Source organism: Apis florea, unplaced genomic scaffold (genome assembly GCF_048593485.1).
Source record: "Apis florea isolate Af1SG1 unplaced genomic scaffold, ASM4859348v1 contig_3496_pilon, whole genome shotgun sequence".
Classification (NCBI taxonomy): domain Eukaryota; kingdom Metazoa; phylum Arthropoda; class Insecta; order Hymenoptera; family Apidae; genus Apis; species Apis florea.
In genome coordinates this window covers 4,861,431-4,877,710 of record NW_028256773.1, presented here as the reverse complement: position 1 = coordinate 4,877,710, position 16,280 = coordinate 4,861,431, and the positions used below count along the sequence as shown (strand labels likewise).

Below are 16,280 nucleotides of genomic sequence, written 5' to 3'. Positions count from 1 at the left end.
AATTTTTCCGATCCTTCTCGAAGTTCGAGTGAAGTCTTAACTTCGAGAAAAGATTTTCGATTCAGAAAGAAAGGAAAGAAGAAATAATCTTACATCGTCTTCACGATCACGGTAAAATCAAATATCCTTCATCATTCCTGTTGCATCTCTAATCCTTTCCCAATCTCTGTATGCAAGAAATTTTGAACACCCAGTGGATATATGCATAGAAACACGCGAGAATACATCCTGCCGGTTATCTGATCGTTGGTAACACGTAGGTTAACGTCTGTTGGAAACACGTTCGCCTGGCAAAGCTCACAAGAACGTCGTGCGCCAAAGTACATACGCGTATGCAATGGTTTATGGGTCATATGGTTGATCCACTCGGCAAAGTCGTGGTATAGTTGTCTATGAATCATATTCAGGAGAATCGGTTCTCCCGCGTATATTCCTGCCGGCACGTATTCGTTTCTGAATGGTCATCAACCGAGTCCTTTGTGTCACAGGATAGCTTTGTAACAGGAATAGCTGGAAATCATTTTGCGCGTTGTAAACGATCACGGTGACCGAGATAATGTTTGGAAACTAGTTTGTTCGCTCTAGTATCTCCGATGAGGATATGGTTTTTAGGTTGATCGTTCTATCTTTCTGAAAGAATCGTATTGATGATTCATTGGTGATTTTAGACTTTTTTTTTTCATTGTATTTGATCTTATTATCGTATTATCTGTTTCATCCAATAGTATGCTTAGATCAATGAATTTTTTTGTACGTATTGTATATCATAGGATATTTTAAATTTTTTTTAATTTTTTGATCTCTAAAATTTATCAAAACCTAAGAGATTTAATTTGTTATTTTAATTTTTATATATTGGCAGTATATCAATATCAAATAGATAGAGAGAGAATTTAAATTCCATTAGGATAAATTGTTGTAATAAACATGATAATATCTGCATAAATATATCTGTGGTAAACTTTCAACAATTTCTGATCTGATATCAGATCAGATGCATTATATTACAGTTTAAGAGTGTTGAGTCATTATTAACGTATTGAAAACGAGTTTTCTGGGTACTAAAATTTTTTCATTTCAAAGAACGTGGTGATGCAATGGTTAACAGGTTTAAAGGTGTAGACTGGTGTTTTCGCTCTGATGTTTGTCTATTGCATCCGGTATGTAAACGATCTTAAATATCACGATTTACTAGGTGAACTGAAAGAATTTTAATCTCCAACTTGTTATTTTGTATTTGAAAAAAAATTCAAATCTTGAGATTTGCCATTCACCTCCATATCTTATTATAATTATTCACTTGTTTCCACTTATTATAATTTTTCCAAATAAAAATAATATTGTTTGAAAGAATTTCAAATATAACAATATATATTTCATTTCATATAAAGATTTTTCTTCGTTCAATATTTTTTAAATATTCCATATAATATCGCAAGATTTTCAATTTTTCTAAATGTATGTATAAAAATTAAAATAAAAAAAAGATACAATATAATATAATATTTATAATTTCTAAAATTTATTATTCATCTTATATGTATATTTCAAATTTATTAATCAAGATTATTTATTATGAAATTTTTTTAAGGAAACATATGGTAAAATTAATTCTCTATAAAAAAGCATAAAAAACGTTTAACTGCCGAATATCCATCTCACCCAGTACTTCCTACTCTCGAAACAAAAACGAAACTCGCCTAAAAACACTCGAATCTAAACCGAGCGACAATCCTATTCGATTACGTTCTCCATTCTGCCTCTCGTTTTCACCGATTTCAACCGAGAACAGGGCACATTGTATAAGAGGTTTCACCGGCTACCGGTAAGAGATCAGGTGGGTTCGCTATTTATCTGTTTAAATACGTCCCGAGGCGATGCACGCCCGCTCGTGTTTAAACTGCGCGCTACCTGATCCTTCCCTCGTTCGCTCACTTCCTCTCTTTCCATCACTTTATCTCTCTCACTCTCACTCATACATCGGCGCAGCGTGAAAGTTTCGACCGAACTCGCCAGTAAAATCATTTCCTGCCTGACGTTTGCGTCGCGTCACCGTGAGCGTATGTGAATGTATATACAGATGCGGTGGATTCGCGCGAATAGTCGTCGTTCGATGATTTTATCCTGGGTCCGGGTGGAAACGTGAAGGGCGCGTTAATGGAATTCGTTTTGAACTGTTGAAGTTTTAATTAGCACGGTGCTCGAGGTAATTAGAGAATCATTTGCTCGAATTACCTTATCAAAGAGTCTGTTTGATATTTATTCGAGACGTAAGGTTTTCAAGCTCAAATGGCCGGATTTCTTTCGCTCGTGGTGCTTCTTTCAATCTCTTATTAACTTTCATTGTTGATCGTTGTTAGCTGAATATGCGATAAATTTTTCACGTATATATGTAATATCATAATAAAAATTAATATTCATCAAATGACTATTAATTTTATTATATTAATTTTTTCAAACAGAAATTTACATAAATATAGAACGCAATTAGGAAATTATAAATAATAATCTTTGAGAAAAAATTATAACAACGTGAAAAATATTTTTCCTAACTGAAAATGTTGGAATTAAAAAGGAATTTAATTCAATCAATGTTTTTTACACTGGCCAAAGATAAAAGATAACTGCAGGAGAAATTTTTTGCATACGAGTCCTCATTTTCCAGGAGAAATATCTTGAAAATTTAATAAGCATGTTTGAATTTGAATATGATTCGGTTTATTACGTCTCTTTATGAAACGACATTTTTATCCGTCTTCCTACATGAAATAACCCGTTCAAAGACTTAATATAAAATGATTAAAGATAGTGCAAAAAATCATTATAAATTAATTAATAAATATTTTTAAGAATTATATAAAGCAAAGAAATTATTTTTCAATTAAATATTTAATTTTTTTCTTTCTATAATACAATTCATAATAAAAATATCTTTGAAGAATATTTTTAATTAAAAATGAATGAATCTATTTTAATTTTCTTTCTAAAGTATTACGAATGATTATTCGACTTATATCTATGCATTTTTCTACGTCTCCTATATTTTATAATGTATTTAAACAACGCAATGTCCATATTTTTGGCTCTCGTGCGATTCCTTAGCTTCCATCAATTCTTGAAAACAAAACCTTGGATTGAGTTTCAAGCGTGCCAAACGAGATAAACTGCCGAACGAAATTTGACACCGATCTTTTATCCTACTCACGTATAGTCTCTCTTTCTCTCTCTCTCTCTCTTCCGCTCAAGTCGAATGCGCAGAAGTCACGTGTCCAAATAATAACCGTCCAATTCGGTTCAAACCGCGAACGTTAAAGTGGGCACCACTGTATAGTCTAATCGCAGAACGTTGACCTACACCGGTCGAAAGAACTTGAAAATGTTCTTCGACCGCAAAATAACACAGACATGCTTTTTTCCTTTTCTTTTCCCCATAGAACGAAGCGGCAAGAAGCTAAACGCTCGTTCTAAGCGGTCCTCCATGCTCCACAGAGCGCGCATCCTTCTATTTCTACCGGTTTATTGGATGCCGGACAAGGGGAGTCGTTGCTTCTTTTTTTCGTTTTGTTCGCCTTTCGAAACGGATGGAAGAAAAAGGACGTCATGGTTTTTGCGGAATCCAACGTCGATACTTTTCTTCGTGGATCGGTGATGTTTTTGATTGTCTTTGAAAATCGATTAAAGAAAGAAGACGACTTTATTTTCGAATTTGATTGGATGACAGCTGAATCGAAGCCGAAGGGATAAGTTAATCAGATATGTGGAAGAATAAGGAGAATTGATTTCAATTATTAAGATTGTGTTTACAAATACGTGGCCTAATTGTATGATTGGATTGACGATATATTATTATTCAAAAATTTTAATACACTTTTATTTTCAATGAAACTAATTCAATGTACTATTGTTTTGCTCTATGTAAATTTGAATTATATTATTAATTATATAATTTTTGTATTTGTTTAAAGCGTTTGGAAACAAACTTTCTATGAATATATTAATAGTACATAAAGACATTAAGAATAAATAACGTGACATATGAATACATTAAATAACTCGTAAATTATTTTTTGCATGAATAACGAACATCATATAAAAGCTGCATATAAAAGAATATAATTTAATGTTATTAATTTTTTTTATAAATAAATATATAAAGAAACTGTACAAATGTGAAATAAAAATTTTTGAAATATCAGTATTTACTTCATTTAACGATTATTAAATTACTTATAATTATAAATTAACTATTTGCTATTAATTCACATTTTAAAATTTAGAATTGTATTACAATGATATATAAAATATCAAATGTTCAATAATGTAGATATTTATTGCCTGTCACAACTTCATTTTCCAAATTGTCATACGAACGTTGACACGATAACATTATCATTCAATATTAAAAATGTCACTGTGTCGAAGATAATCTCGGGAGAATTGGCAGCGTGGAATTTCGAAGGACCAAAACCGAGTTATGCCGTTCCGGTTCCATTAAATGATTAATGTTTCGAGGTACGTCTGATTAATGTTTCAAGTCGCCATCGATGCGACCTGGCCAAGTTCGTAGTTTGCACTCAAACCCAAACGCGAATTCTCCGAGGAACCATTCTGATCGAAAGATACTGCACGCCACGCCACTTCGTTTCATTAAGTATAATCTCTGATAAAGTTTCCACTAACTAGATAATTCCACGCTATTTATCATTGGAAATCCAAATATTTACGATATTAATGGGATATACTTTCGTTCGTTTCGAAAGATTGAATGTTACGAAACTTTTCTTTTAGATCCGTGCTATTACTAAAATATATGAAAATTATTAAAATATAAATACATAAAATTTCTCTTCCATCTTCAACTTGTATTAAATCTTATTTAAAAGATCTCCCTAATCTATTCAATTTAAAAAATCTAAAAAACAATCAAAATAAGAATCCTAAATAACTAACTTACTAAATAACTAAATAATTAACTTAAATAATCAAGCACTATCCTTAGTCAAAATTAGCAAAAAAGCAAATCTTTAATCTTTTAACTCTAATTAAAAAAAGAAGATAAACGAAAACAAAAATATCGAATGATAACACGTTAAATATTAGTCTAAGAAGGATATAAAATCGATCTTAAAAAGCCTCTAATCTTTCGAACTGATCACAAAAAAAAATCCAACGACAAAACTAAAATAAAAAGCAACCACAATATCTCTACGTAGTAGGGCACCAAATATCCCTAGTCAAAGGACGAAAACACGATATAAAATCGATCGTAAGAAGCCTCTATATCCCCTTCGATCTAATCAAAAACCGATCACAAAAAATCCGAAGACAAAATCGAAACAAAAATTCCAAACAAGCAATCTCTAAGTAATAAGGCACCGAATATCCTTGGTCAAAGAAGGAAGACACGATAATAAAATCGATCGCGGGTCCCTCGTAAGGCAACGAGGGACAAGGAGAGTATAAGGAAAAAGCGAGAAAGGAGGCGATAGCATCGGCATCGACGTCCGTCCAGCGGATGGAAACAAAGGATAACGAGGCGCGAAAATCGCTTAACGCGATTGGCCATCGATCCTATGGGAAACTTATCTTGGCCGTTGCTCACTCGCCGAGCCAATAAAGGATCCCCTCGGCCTTTCCACGGGATTAAATATCTCGGGGCAATTTACCTCCTTCGACCTCTTTCGCCGCCGTCTGCCCCACCCCTCCCCTCCTCCATCTTTCTTTCCGCTCTTCTTTTTTCATCGGGACGTCGACGCCCACGCCGAGATTTCTCCACGAAAGAGCGATCGTTTTCGCGGCGAAAATCGTTCTATTTCACATTCGTGTAAATAGAAATCCAAGTCTTATAAATTTTATCAATTTTAAATCGTGATTGATTAAATTTACGAATCTTTTTATTTTTTTCTTTTTTTTTTTTTTCGATTCTTCGATGTATATATCGTTTCACGCATATCGTAAGAGTTTGATTTGTCTGTTTTTTTTATTTAATTTGGTGAATACATGATAGAATAGGACTTTTTGACGAGTAGAAGAGTGAAGTTGAGATTCGGATTTATGATTTGTGAAATAATGAAGCGATTCTTCTTAGATTGAAATTTTATGAATCTTATATATATATATATATATATATATAAATGAAAGAATTAAGTGAAAGAAATAATATATTTAATTTATTTTTTTTTTTTTTCCAACAAACGATAGTCAGAATATTCTTTTGCTTTAAGCTTTTAAGTTTTTATTGTTTTTTTTAATTCTATATGGTATGGTTTCTTTTTAGATTGAAAATAATTCGAGCGAATTGTTGGAAATTGTTGATTCGTGAGTTTTGATATTTCATTGGTTTTGAAAAATACATTTATAAACGAAAGAAATTCGGGAATTATTGGAAATTTATACCATGCCTTTTCATATTTGTATGTATTTCGGTTTTGGTTTTTTCAATTGAATGGCGTTCGAAGAGAAAATATTGGAATTTTATTCCCCAACTTTAAGCTCATTCTTTTTTCTATTTTTTTTTTTTTTCTAAATTCGCTTTTTTTTTGCACCAACAATGGATTTATTGGAAATTTTTTAACAAATCTTATTACCTCGGTTACATTCATAAGATTGGAACAATGCTTGTTGTACAACAATAACGATGCAAATTACTCGAATAGAATAAATTGTAAGGATTATAGTTCAACATTGTCGGGCCATTCATCATTCATGAATTATTAATGAAAGAAGAAAATGTAAATTACTAGTAATGTTAGATAGAATAGAAAATAAGACATTTTCTTGGGTGTACATTCAATGTTACATAAGAATGCGCGTTCAACAAATTATAAATTTTGTACCGTTTATCGATCGACCGAAAAATATAATTTGGAAACAAAACCACTAAAGAATGATCATACATCAACCACCATTTTTATTTTATCAAAAATTAGCTGGAATATCAAATAACTATAAATGATAATCAATCACGTTATAAATTCCTACGAAGAAATCCATTATTATTAACTAAACTCGTCTAGTGCACCCTAGAATCCCATCTTTGTCTCTCTAGAATACACCAATAAACTCAACAAACAAAAAAATGATATTTCTACTTTTAATTAAATTTCACTCCTGTTATATCTCATATTAAGTTCTAATTAATTTTTTAATCCATGACTCATCACACTGCACTACTAGTAATAAAAAGCATAATTAAACTGCTTTCGTAAAATGAATATTTTTCTTTTTTAATAAAATGGTGGATAAAAAAAAGAAAAAGGTAAAACAGAGGTGGTAAAACGACGATACAAGGCTTTGTCGATTGTCTTCCTCCTTGTTTTCGAGTCGCGAGTTGTTAGCAGGGCAGACGGTCGAATTAAGCTTGGTTTTCACAGCGGCCACGGGCCAAGATTGAATTGCCACCCTTTGGCTTTCGTCGCGGAGTGCTTTCGAAAATTAAGCGACATTGTGCCTTAACGAATGGGGATTCAAGCCTACATCTGGCCGAAAAAAAAAAAAAAAAAAGAAAGAAAGAAAAAAAATACGCGGGAACATCCAAGGGGCAAGAAGGACCGGAAGTGGAGGACCGGGGGGAAAAAGTTCTATCGAGCGAATGGTTTTCGTGTCGAGGAAAATTTTACTTCCTTCGAGGAGGAAGATCGAGATCGTATTAGTGAAATGTTAACCTTTTCTTGTAAGGCAGTTACACTACAGATAACTGCCTTTTAAAATATTGTACCCTTGCTGTTATTCTTGTAACTTCAAAAAAAAACTTCAAAAACTCAAAAAATGATGTAAAAAATTAAATTATAATTAATTTAATTATGAAGTCATTTTATCGTGTTTATTATTTTTAGAGAAACGCTCGTATAACGTGAGGGATCGAAATAAAAAAAAAAAAAAAAAAAAAGAAAAAAAAAGAAAAAAAAATTCCAATTTCCAACAAAAATCGAGGTAAAAATGTTCCACACAACAAAAGTGATCGACTCGTTCGCAAATAATATCGCACGGGGGAAGAAAAAAAAAAATATCCTTAGACGAAGGATCCTTATGGTTCACGTACTAAGCGCGATGGTAGAAACGTCGAGGCGGGCGTCGTTATTGCACGATGCTGAGGTCAGTCTACGTGACCGAGCAGATATTGCCTCCTACGACCACGGGTACCACCGTAGTCACCAACATTAACCGCCATGAGCTCACCACCGAGGCAATAATGCCACGCCTCGAAAGATAGCCCCCTTGACCAGCATCTTTGTCCCAATATAGTTTCACCCTCCTTCCACTTCCCGCCATTTCTTTCCGCTACCCCTTAACGAATCTTTTGGTCACCTTATATGGGGGATACGTGATATTTTCGATTTTTATTTTATTTCTTTTTTCTCCCATCTTTTCTTTTTCGTTTTCATTTTTTTTTTTTTTTATGAGAATTGAGGTTGATGGATTTTCGATGGATTTACGGGGTACGTGGGTATTTCGTTTTCTTCTTATTTTTGCCTCGAAGTGGTAGAGAAATTTTTTTTGGAATAATTGAAAAGTCTACCTCTATCTAAATTCATTGTGAATAAGCTTAACGAATAAGCTTCGAGCAATTTTTTTTTATTTTTGCATTTGTTTTTTTGACCAGATTAGAATCGAGAATATATTAATACCCTGTACATGTATATTTCTGATATGAAACGATATATATATATATATCTTTTCATCGTCTTCCACAACCCTCTTTTCTTTTTTTATTTCGATCACCCTAGCGAAAATGTGGAAGAGAGATTTGTCAGGAAATTGCTTGACTCACCGTACATCTTCCCTTCGTCGGACAGGATGATTTTGCGTCGGCCGCATGGCGGATATATAGTGAGAGCTTCTTGGAAGCTCTGCTCGATATCCGGCGACCATACACCTTCCGCGTCCGCTGCCGATAAGTCCTTCTCGTCCTGAAAAATACCAACCAAGCCAATAAGAAAAATTTCTGCGAAGAAAACATTGTTAGAAAAACTATTGATGAAACGTGATTCGATTCTAATTTTCGCTTAATATAAATTGTACAGCAATAATTAATAATATAAATGCATAAACAATTAAGAAATCTAATAATGAGATACCATAATGTAATTAACAATATTAATAAATATGTAAACATATTAAGGTTTTTTAACTTTAATTAAAAGTACACAATTTTGAGGTTATATCAGCAAAATACAAAAGATGGCGTCCTTCGTAGCAAAGTATGTTGAAGCTAATTAAAAAAAATATTCAAATATAAAAAAACGAATTGTACAAGTCGAAGATAATTAAAATAAAGAAATATTGAACTTACATCGCTAATTTCGCCAACATCGAGGTTCTTGGTATCCGAGCCGGAGCCGTTCGCGTCGGGCGGCGGCCCGGAACTCGTGGGAGTCCACGGCGCGGAAATGGTGTCGGCTGCAGCCACCGCACTGCCTGTAACAATCAACCACATTCGTTATTTCTCTGCTCTCCCGTGATATGTCATCCACGTGTACAATCTTTTTAAATTTTTCTCTTTTGATCTGGTGAAATAAGAAACAAAAACGAAATCTGTTTTCTTTCACACGTCCAAAGATAAAGAGGAAAGAAACGAAGAAGAAAAATTAGATATAAAAATGAAAGAAGACTAAAAGTGTAGTATACATTTTGCAAAATGTCTTTGGTGATATCGAAAATTTATTTGATAAATGTACAAAATATAAAATTGTAATGTATTAAAAACATTAATATTTAATTTTTGTTATCATAATTAATAGATAACGATATCTTTTGAATTAGAATGTTCCAAGTATATATCCAAATCGAATGAACTTTCAATATTAATACTCAACAATCATGTACCATACTGCCCTCAAATGTGTTGTTGTATTTCTATAGCGTTCATAGTGTATCATTTACATATATATATATATATATATATATATATATATATATATATATATATATATATATATATATATATATATATATATATAAGAAAGAAAAACACGTGGGAATTATCTATTGAAATGCAAATTCATTAAAAAAAATTATTATCCCAATCATATATAATATCAGCGTAAAATAAATCTTTTGCTCTAGAAACATATATATTCACTTCCGACTATCTCACAGAATTCATCCAAAAGAAAAAAAAAGAAAGAAAGAAAGAAAAATAACGAACATAACATACGATAACGAAAGATTGTAAACAAACGATTGAATCGAATTACTCTGAACGGTTCGCCCCGTGGCGTGGCAGCGCGCGTATCATATCAGCGCATCCCGATCCTCGACCTGGCCTCGCATTGTGGCGAACGAATAAGATTTACACCGTCGCACCTCGGACATGTCTCGGGCCTGCGGTGGCCGCGTGACGGAATCCGCTCGTTTTCGAGGCTGGAATATCGCCGATACCCGCCAACACGCACCACGCACCCAAACGGTCGGCGAAACCGGGCCGAGTGTACCAGTGATGTAAACAAGGACGGGCGAACGGCCGCGAGCCGCGGCACAGAGCGAGACGGACCGAGCGAGGACGAAATTAACCGATCGGGAGCGAGACAGACCGAGTGGAAACGAAATTAACCGAGGCGGAACGAGGCAAGACGATCGGCTGTGGATAGAAGCGCGCGAAAATTTCACCGTTTCGCGGGGTTTAACGAGATGGAACGAGATCAACGTTACGCATTGGGGAGGTGGGGTGTGGGTGGTGGTGGCTCTCGTGGACGAGGGTGGTGGAAAAATCAGCACGTGAAAAATCGTGGGACGGGAGTTGGCGCGGGAGATTCGCTGTGTACGCCGTGGAGCAACAAGTGTTCCTTGATATCGCGTATCAGTGCTTGGATAGGTGGTGGGGGGAGCTCGTAGGCGGTACACTCCGCCTACAGGGGGTGGAGTGTGTGTGTTAAGCCCCCGGAAGAGCCTCGAGCGCTGTTCGGTGTTCCGACCGCAATACCGGATCCCTTGAAAGCGGCGACGAACCCCCGTGTACACGCCGCGTACGACGACGATGGGGGAAACTGCATCGTGTCGCGTTCCTCGCGAGCCTCTAATCTCGGGCGCCACCGACGAATACGAAAGCTTCGCGGCTTTTCAGCTTCTTCAACGTGCGACGAGGTGGTAGTTTCGGATTGGCTGGGCGGATCGGATTTAATTGGACGGTTTCTCATGGGGATGACGTGATTATAAAAATATGGATTGTTTTTAGTCGAATATATATGATATTTAAAAACGAGAATTTTGAATTTTTACGAAGGTATATCGATAAATTGATCGTAAGTATTGTTGAAAGTGTTTTCTAAATTAAGACGAATCTGATAAAAATTTCGTATGTAAGTAAGATTACGCGCAAGCATTAGGTTAAAAATTCTAAGTAAAAATTCTAAAACATGTAATACATGAATTTTCGAGAATCAAAAATTCTAAATCAACCGTCCTCTATATTTTACCCATAAATCAAAAAAAAAAAAAAAAAATAGCGGAGGGATATTCAGACCTATGTCACAAATCATCTGCCCAGTATTATTTCGTCGAGCTCACTAAATATTCGCAGAGGATGGTTATGCTGGCACAATATGCAAGTCGTTGGAAATGAGCATAGCTTTAATAGAGACGCGAGCACGAGCGGACAGAGATGGCCACGCACACGCGTATATCTCTAAACTCTGTGAACAACCGTACGTTCTTATGTAAATGCTAAGTATGTATATAAAGAAAACAGATATAGAAACACGAGTAAATTATATATATATATATACAGGATGATTCAAAAATATATATTGAATATTTCAAAGAATTTACATTTTAAGAAATGTAAACAAATATCGAAACAAAATGTTGGAAAATTCGTGAATAAAGTGGATCTATTACATGGCTATATTATTCCCTGATATTTTACCCTCTTAGATTTTTATTCTTGAACTAGTTTTTATGGAAAAAGATAAAAAGGAAATAACTGATATTTGCGAATTTTTTACTATTCTAAGATATAAACTAAGATATAAATCAATCAGTTGTTGTATTTTATCGTTGTATTGTATTTTAATCTATCTAAATAAATCTTCTGAAATACTGACATGTATTTCTGAAACACCCTGTACACGAATAACTTTCTATTTCTGCACGAGATTAATCCCAAAACTGCTTATTTCTAACCAAACTCCAATGCCGCGTAAGATTTATTTTTAACGAACTACTAATCCAACTTCAATTCCAAATTCGATCCAACGTCACCTGAGCGAACAATTATTCTACCTCATTTTTCTAGATTGACACGTACTTGTGAAACACCCTGTAGTACGCGTGCACGCGAAGCGGTGAAGTCGCGCGGCAGCCGCACGCGAAGCAGAAAGCATAGATCATGGCGGATGACGCATGGTTGCATTCGGTTGCGCCCGTCGGCAGAGGGATGGAAACGCGCGGATGAAGGATAGGGAATGGCCGGGTCAGCCGTGATACGGCGCAGGAACTCGAGCAGAGGGGGGTGGGGCGGGAGAAAGCATTTTGGAATGTCGTGGCTACTCCCGGTCGCGGGGAGATCCCGGAACACGTCCTTGTCCAGGCGACGCACGACGCCTTACCACTCCCCTCCACAGCTCACAACTCCACCTAGGACACGGTGGCCCTGTCTAGTGTCCACGCATAACTAAATTTTCTTACCTCCTTTACCGCTTCGACCGCGACAATTCCGCGATTCGGGCCCGGTTGGTTGGAGGACTTGGATAGCAGTTGGTATGGATGATGGAGGTTAGAGAGAAAGTTTCGCGTGGCGATATATATATATATATATATATATCTGTTGTGTACAGGGTGTGAGGATTTTAGAGTTTAGGTATGGGGCACCACCGAGGGTATTGATTGTTAGTAGGTGGTTTAACTGTTTTAACCGTTGGGAGATATATGGGAGGAGTGGAATTCTGATTGCATCGGGTGGGATGGGAACTAGTGGCTGGAACTTAGGTTGTAGTGATGTGGTAATTATGAATTGGAAACTATTTCTTTTGGTCCGTCTTTTGGTTACGATTTTTTGTAGTTTTTAAATATTGAAATATTGTACGTGGATTTATTCAATTGTATAAATACGGTAGAAATAGATACATCTTTTTTTAAGTTGATTAACATTTGATCATTTTAAATTATCTTGACAGATTATCAGAAATCTTCTTGCCAAAAAAGGAAAAGAGTACACATCTAATTAAAAATTCAAATTTCCCAACCAATCACACGTTTCCACCACGATCACAGTTACCTAACAACAACAATATTTTCAGATCCTAAACTAAAAACAAGCCAATCCATAACATGCCCAAAACCAACAACACTTCCCCCCTCCCCTCCCCCCCAAAAAAATCAACTCATTTCCTAATTGTATCAGCACCTAAAAAACAACTCTCCCCCCCCCCTTCCTCTCCTCGTTCAGCCTGAATCTACATAACCTCTCTGGGTTCCCTACTACAACATCAAACAACCGATCTCCCTAAAACTGAACGCGTAAGTACACTCGACAACCATCGCCTCTCCCCCTCCTTCCTTCCCATCCACGGTATATCGGTGACATCGGTAAATCGTTCGAAGCAGCTTTATCCTTGAGCAAACGCGTCACAGAGAGCCGGCCGCGCATCCGGCCGTTCCCCGGGGGGGGGGGAGTGTAGTAAATGGCGTGTTCGTGGTGGTGGTGGCTCGGGCTAAGCTGTAAATTTGGCGTATAACCATCGAAGGGAGTAGGGGAAGGGGATAGAGGGAGAGGGAGAAGGAGAGAGACATAGAGATGGAGAAGGGGAAGGGGGGGGGTTTAGCTCTGGTCGAGTAGGCCAGAGCTGTGCCGGAGAGCTCCCGCGGCTGGTTGTGTCTGCCGCCACCTGGGCGTACGTACGTGTACGTGTGTGTACGGATGCGGGCGTGCGTGTGCACGTGCGCGCGGAAGGGTGAGACAGGAGACGGGGGTCGTGGAAGCATTCATAGCAGGGACCAGAGGGTGGCTTCGGTGGAATGCGTCCCGTTTAATATCGCGGAACATTATATATCGCCTCTCTTGTCCCTACGTTGCCCGTACCGCACGCTATAACACGTACAAACACACGTGGAAACGCGTATACACACGCGCGCGCGCGCACAATCCAGCCACGATCCCTTGGCTGGCGACATTGACTCGTTTTGTCGCCAGTTTTGTAGACACACGCGGTGGCTTCCTTCTACGAAAACTCGAATTCTCGCGTGAGCGGGCGTTTATTATTCGCGGGGATAGCAACATTGCAATACCGTTCTTAACTTCGACAAGCCTATTGCTCTTTCGTATTGGTTATATCGGGGGATAGATGAGAAGTTAAGTTAGGAGGTTAAGTTAGGTTATGGGTGAGTAGGAAGTTTTTTAACGATACGTTAGCATTGTCTTTTTTTATCGAACCATATGCGTATGGTAAGTTTTCGAATATGTCGGTTAGATCAGAGTTAATGTTTTGTATTATTAAATTTGAATTTTTCGATCGAATTATTACGTTAAGTATCATGTTAAAATGAAATTTTTTTTAATCGAATTGTTGCATTATTGTTGTATCGAACTTACGTTAAATGGTTTTTGAACATCAAAATGTTAGGTTAGGTTAGTATCATGTTAAAATGAAATTTTTTTTAATCGAACTGTTGCATTATTGTTGTATCGAACTTACGTTAAATGGTTTTTGAACATCAAAATGTTAGGTTAGGTTAGTATTAAACGAAATTTGAACGAGTTCCTCTTGATTAAATTATTATGTTCAAGTTCATTTTTTGATATTTAAATAAATTTGTTTAAACACGATACAATCAACATTTTCTACCAATGATGTTTCAAATATTTTTATATATCGATCCATTACAATGGAAAATCTAGCGATTCCGTCCGTTCGTAATCGTAATTACGGAACGATTCTCCCCGTGAAAATTGGAATTACGGAGGAAATTGACGGAAAGCATTTCCAAAATATTTCCACAAGTTGCAATTAAAATGTCGGCGCGAAATGTTTTCGTCAACCGACGCGAGAGGGCAGGGGAGGGGATCGACGTTGAAAGGCAATTGGTCGTTGTCAAAGGTATCAAAAGGAGAAGGATGGCTGCTGCGGGCGGGGATAAAAAGAGAAAGAGAGGGATAGAGGAAAAGCGAGGAATGGTGTGCAACATGAATGGATATTATAATTTTCATACCTTTGTGAGAGAGGAATTAAATTACCATTCACGGGATATTATGGGGACGATACTGAAGGTGTATATATATATATATATATACACAGTAGTTTTAATATAATATAATTAAATCTACGTTTAACCCACATAAAAGGATATTTTCGTTGGAAAATACTCCGAGGGAAATTAATTATTATCTTGATGTTGCGCGCCTCAGAGCTATCATGCCGTAAAATTTATTAAGAGCCTCGGCTATAACCTATGTATTCTATTCCACCTTTTAAAACACGCCATTAAGAATTTTCTAATCGATCCTTCTACTCTCTACAGGTGTAAAGTAAGAGAAAGAAAGAAAGAAGGAAGAAAAAAAAGAATAACAGCTTTACGAATCGATTTTAACTTTTTCAACGTTTAATTACAAAAAATTGTATTGCGTTATTAACACGATGTTTTGATTAAATTAAATGAGATAATAATAAAACAACTGTTTGGACGCGTGCACAATATTTTTATTTCAATTAACACCACGAATTGTAATTTGTTTGCACAATTGAACATTCTCTTGAAATTCCTTGATTTTTATTAATAGCATAAACACCGTTTTCCGAATACGATTTAAATTTAAAACGAGATTAATTATTAATTAATTCTCAAATTAGAAATATATTAATACATAGAATACGATTAATTGATCGAAAAGAATTTTCCACGATATGACTTAAAATTTTCGTTCACACGTAAATTTCATCGATCGAGGAACATTAAATTTAACCTTTTAACACGATTTACGTCGTGAAACTATTCGATCTTTTGAAAATGGTACTTTGTTATTACCTCAAAGTATTGCTTGAAATTACACCAGAGAGATCGAGCAAGAAGGGTAAATTACCTCTAAATTATTATGTTTGACGCGAAAGAGGCCTTTTTATAAATTTCATACCGGCGATAAGTAAAAAGGGAGGAATATCAAAGATGGCGGGTAAGAGAGCGACTCAACTCTTAGAAACGAAGGAGGAAGAAGTTGGGGAAGGAATTAAGAGAGGAGGGCAAGGCTGTACTGGAAGGGATTTTTTTAAGGCGCATTACTAGACGATAATTAACACTTTCACTACCGATTACGTAGTCTCGAAGGTAAGCAGAATGAAAGTTGAGAGCCA

General features: G+C 36.0%; 1 protein-coding gene across 17 annotated transcripts in view; it reads right to left on the bottom strand.

The window, feature by feature from the left end:
• Positions 1–16,280, bottom strand: part of scalloped (TEA domain transcription factor 1 homolog scalloped) — a 173,229-nt gene that overhangs the window by 32,509 nt on the left and 124,440 nt on the right. For all 17 annotated transcript variants that reach the window (XM_086913724.1, XM_086913711.1, XM_086913719.1 and 14 more), the window contains 2 exons: positions 9,293–9,417; positions 8,771–8,909 (listed from right to left, as the gene is read on the bottom strand). In XM_086913724.1, coding sequence (XP_086769850.1) covers positions 8,771–8,909; positions 9,293–9,417 — 264 coding nt within the window. The remainder of the gene's footprint in view (positions 1–8,770; positions 8,910–9,292; positions 9,418–16,280) is intronic.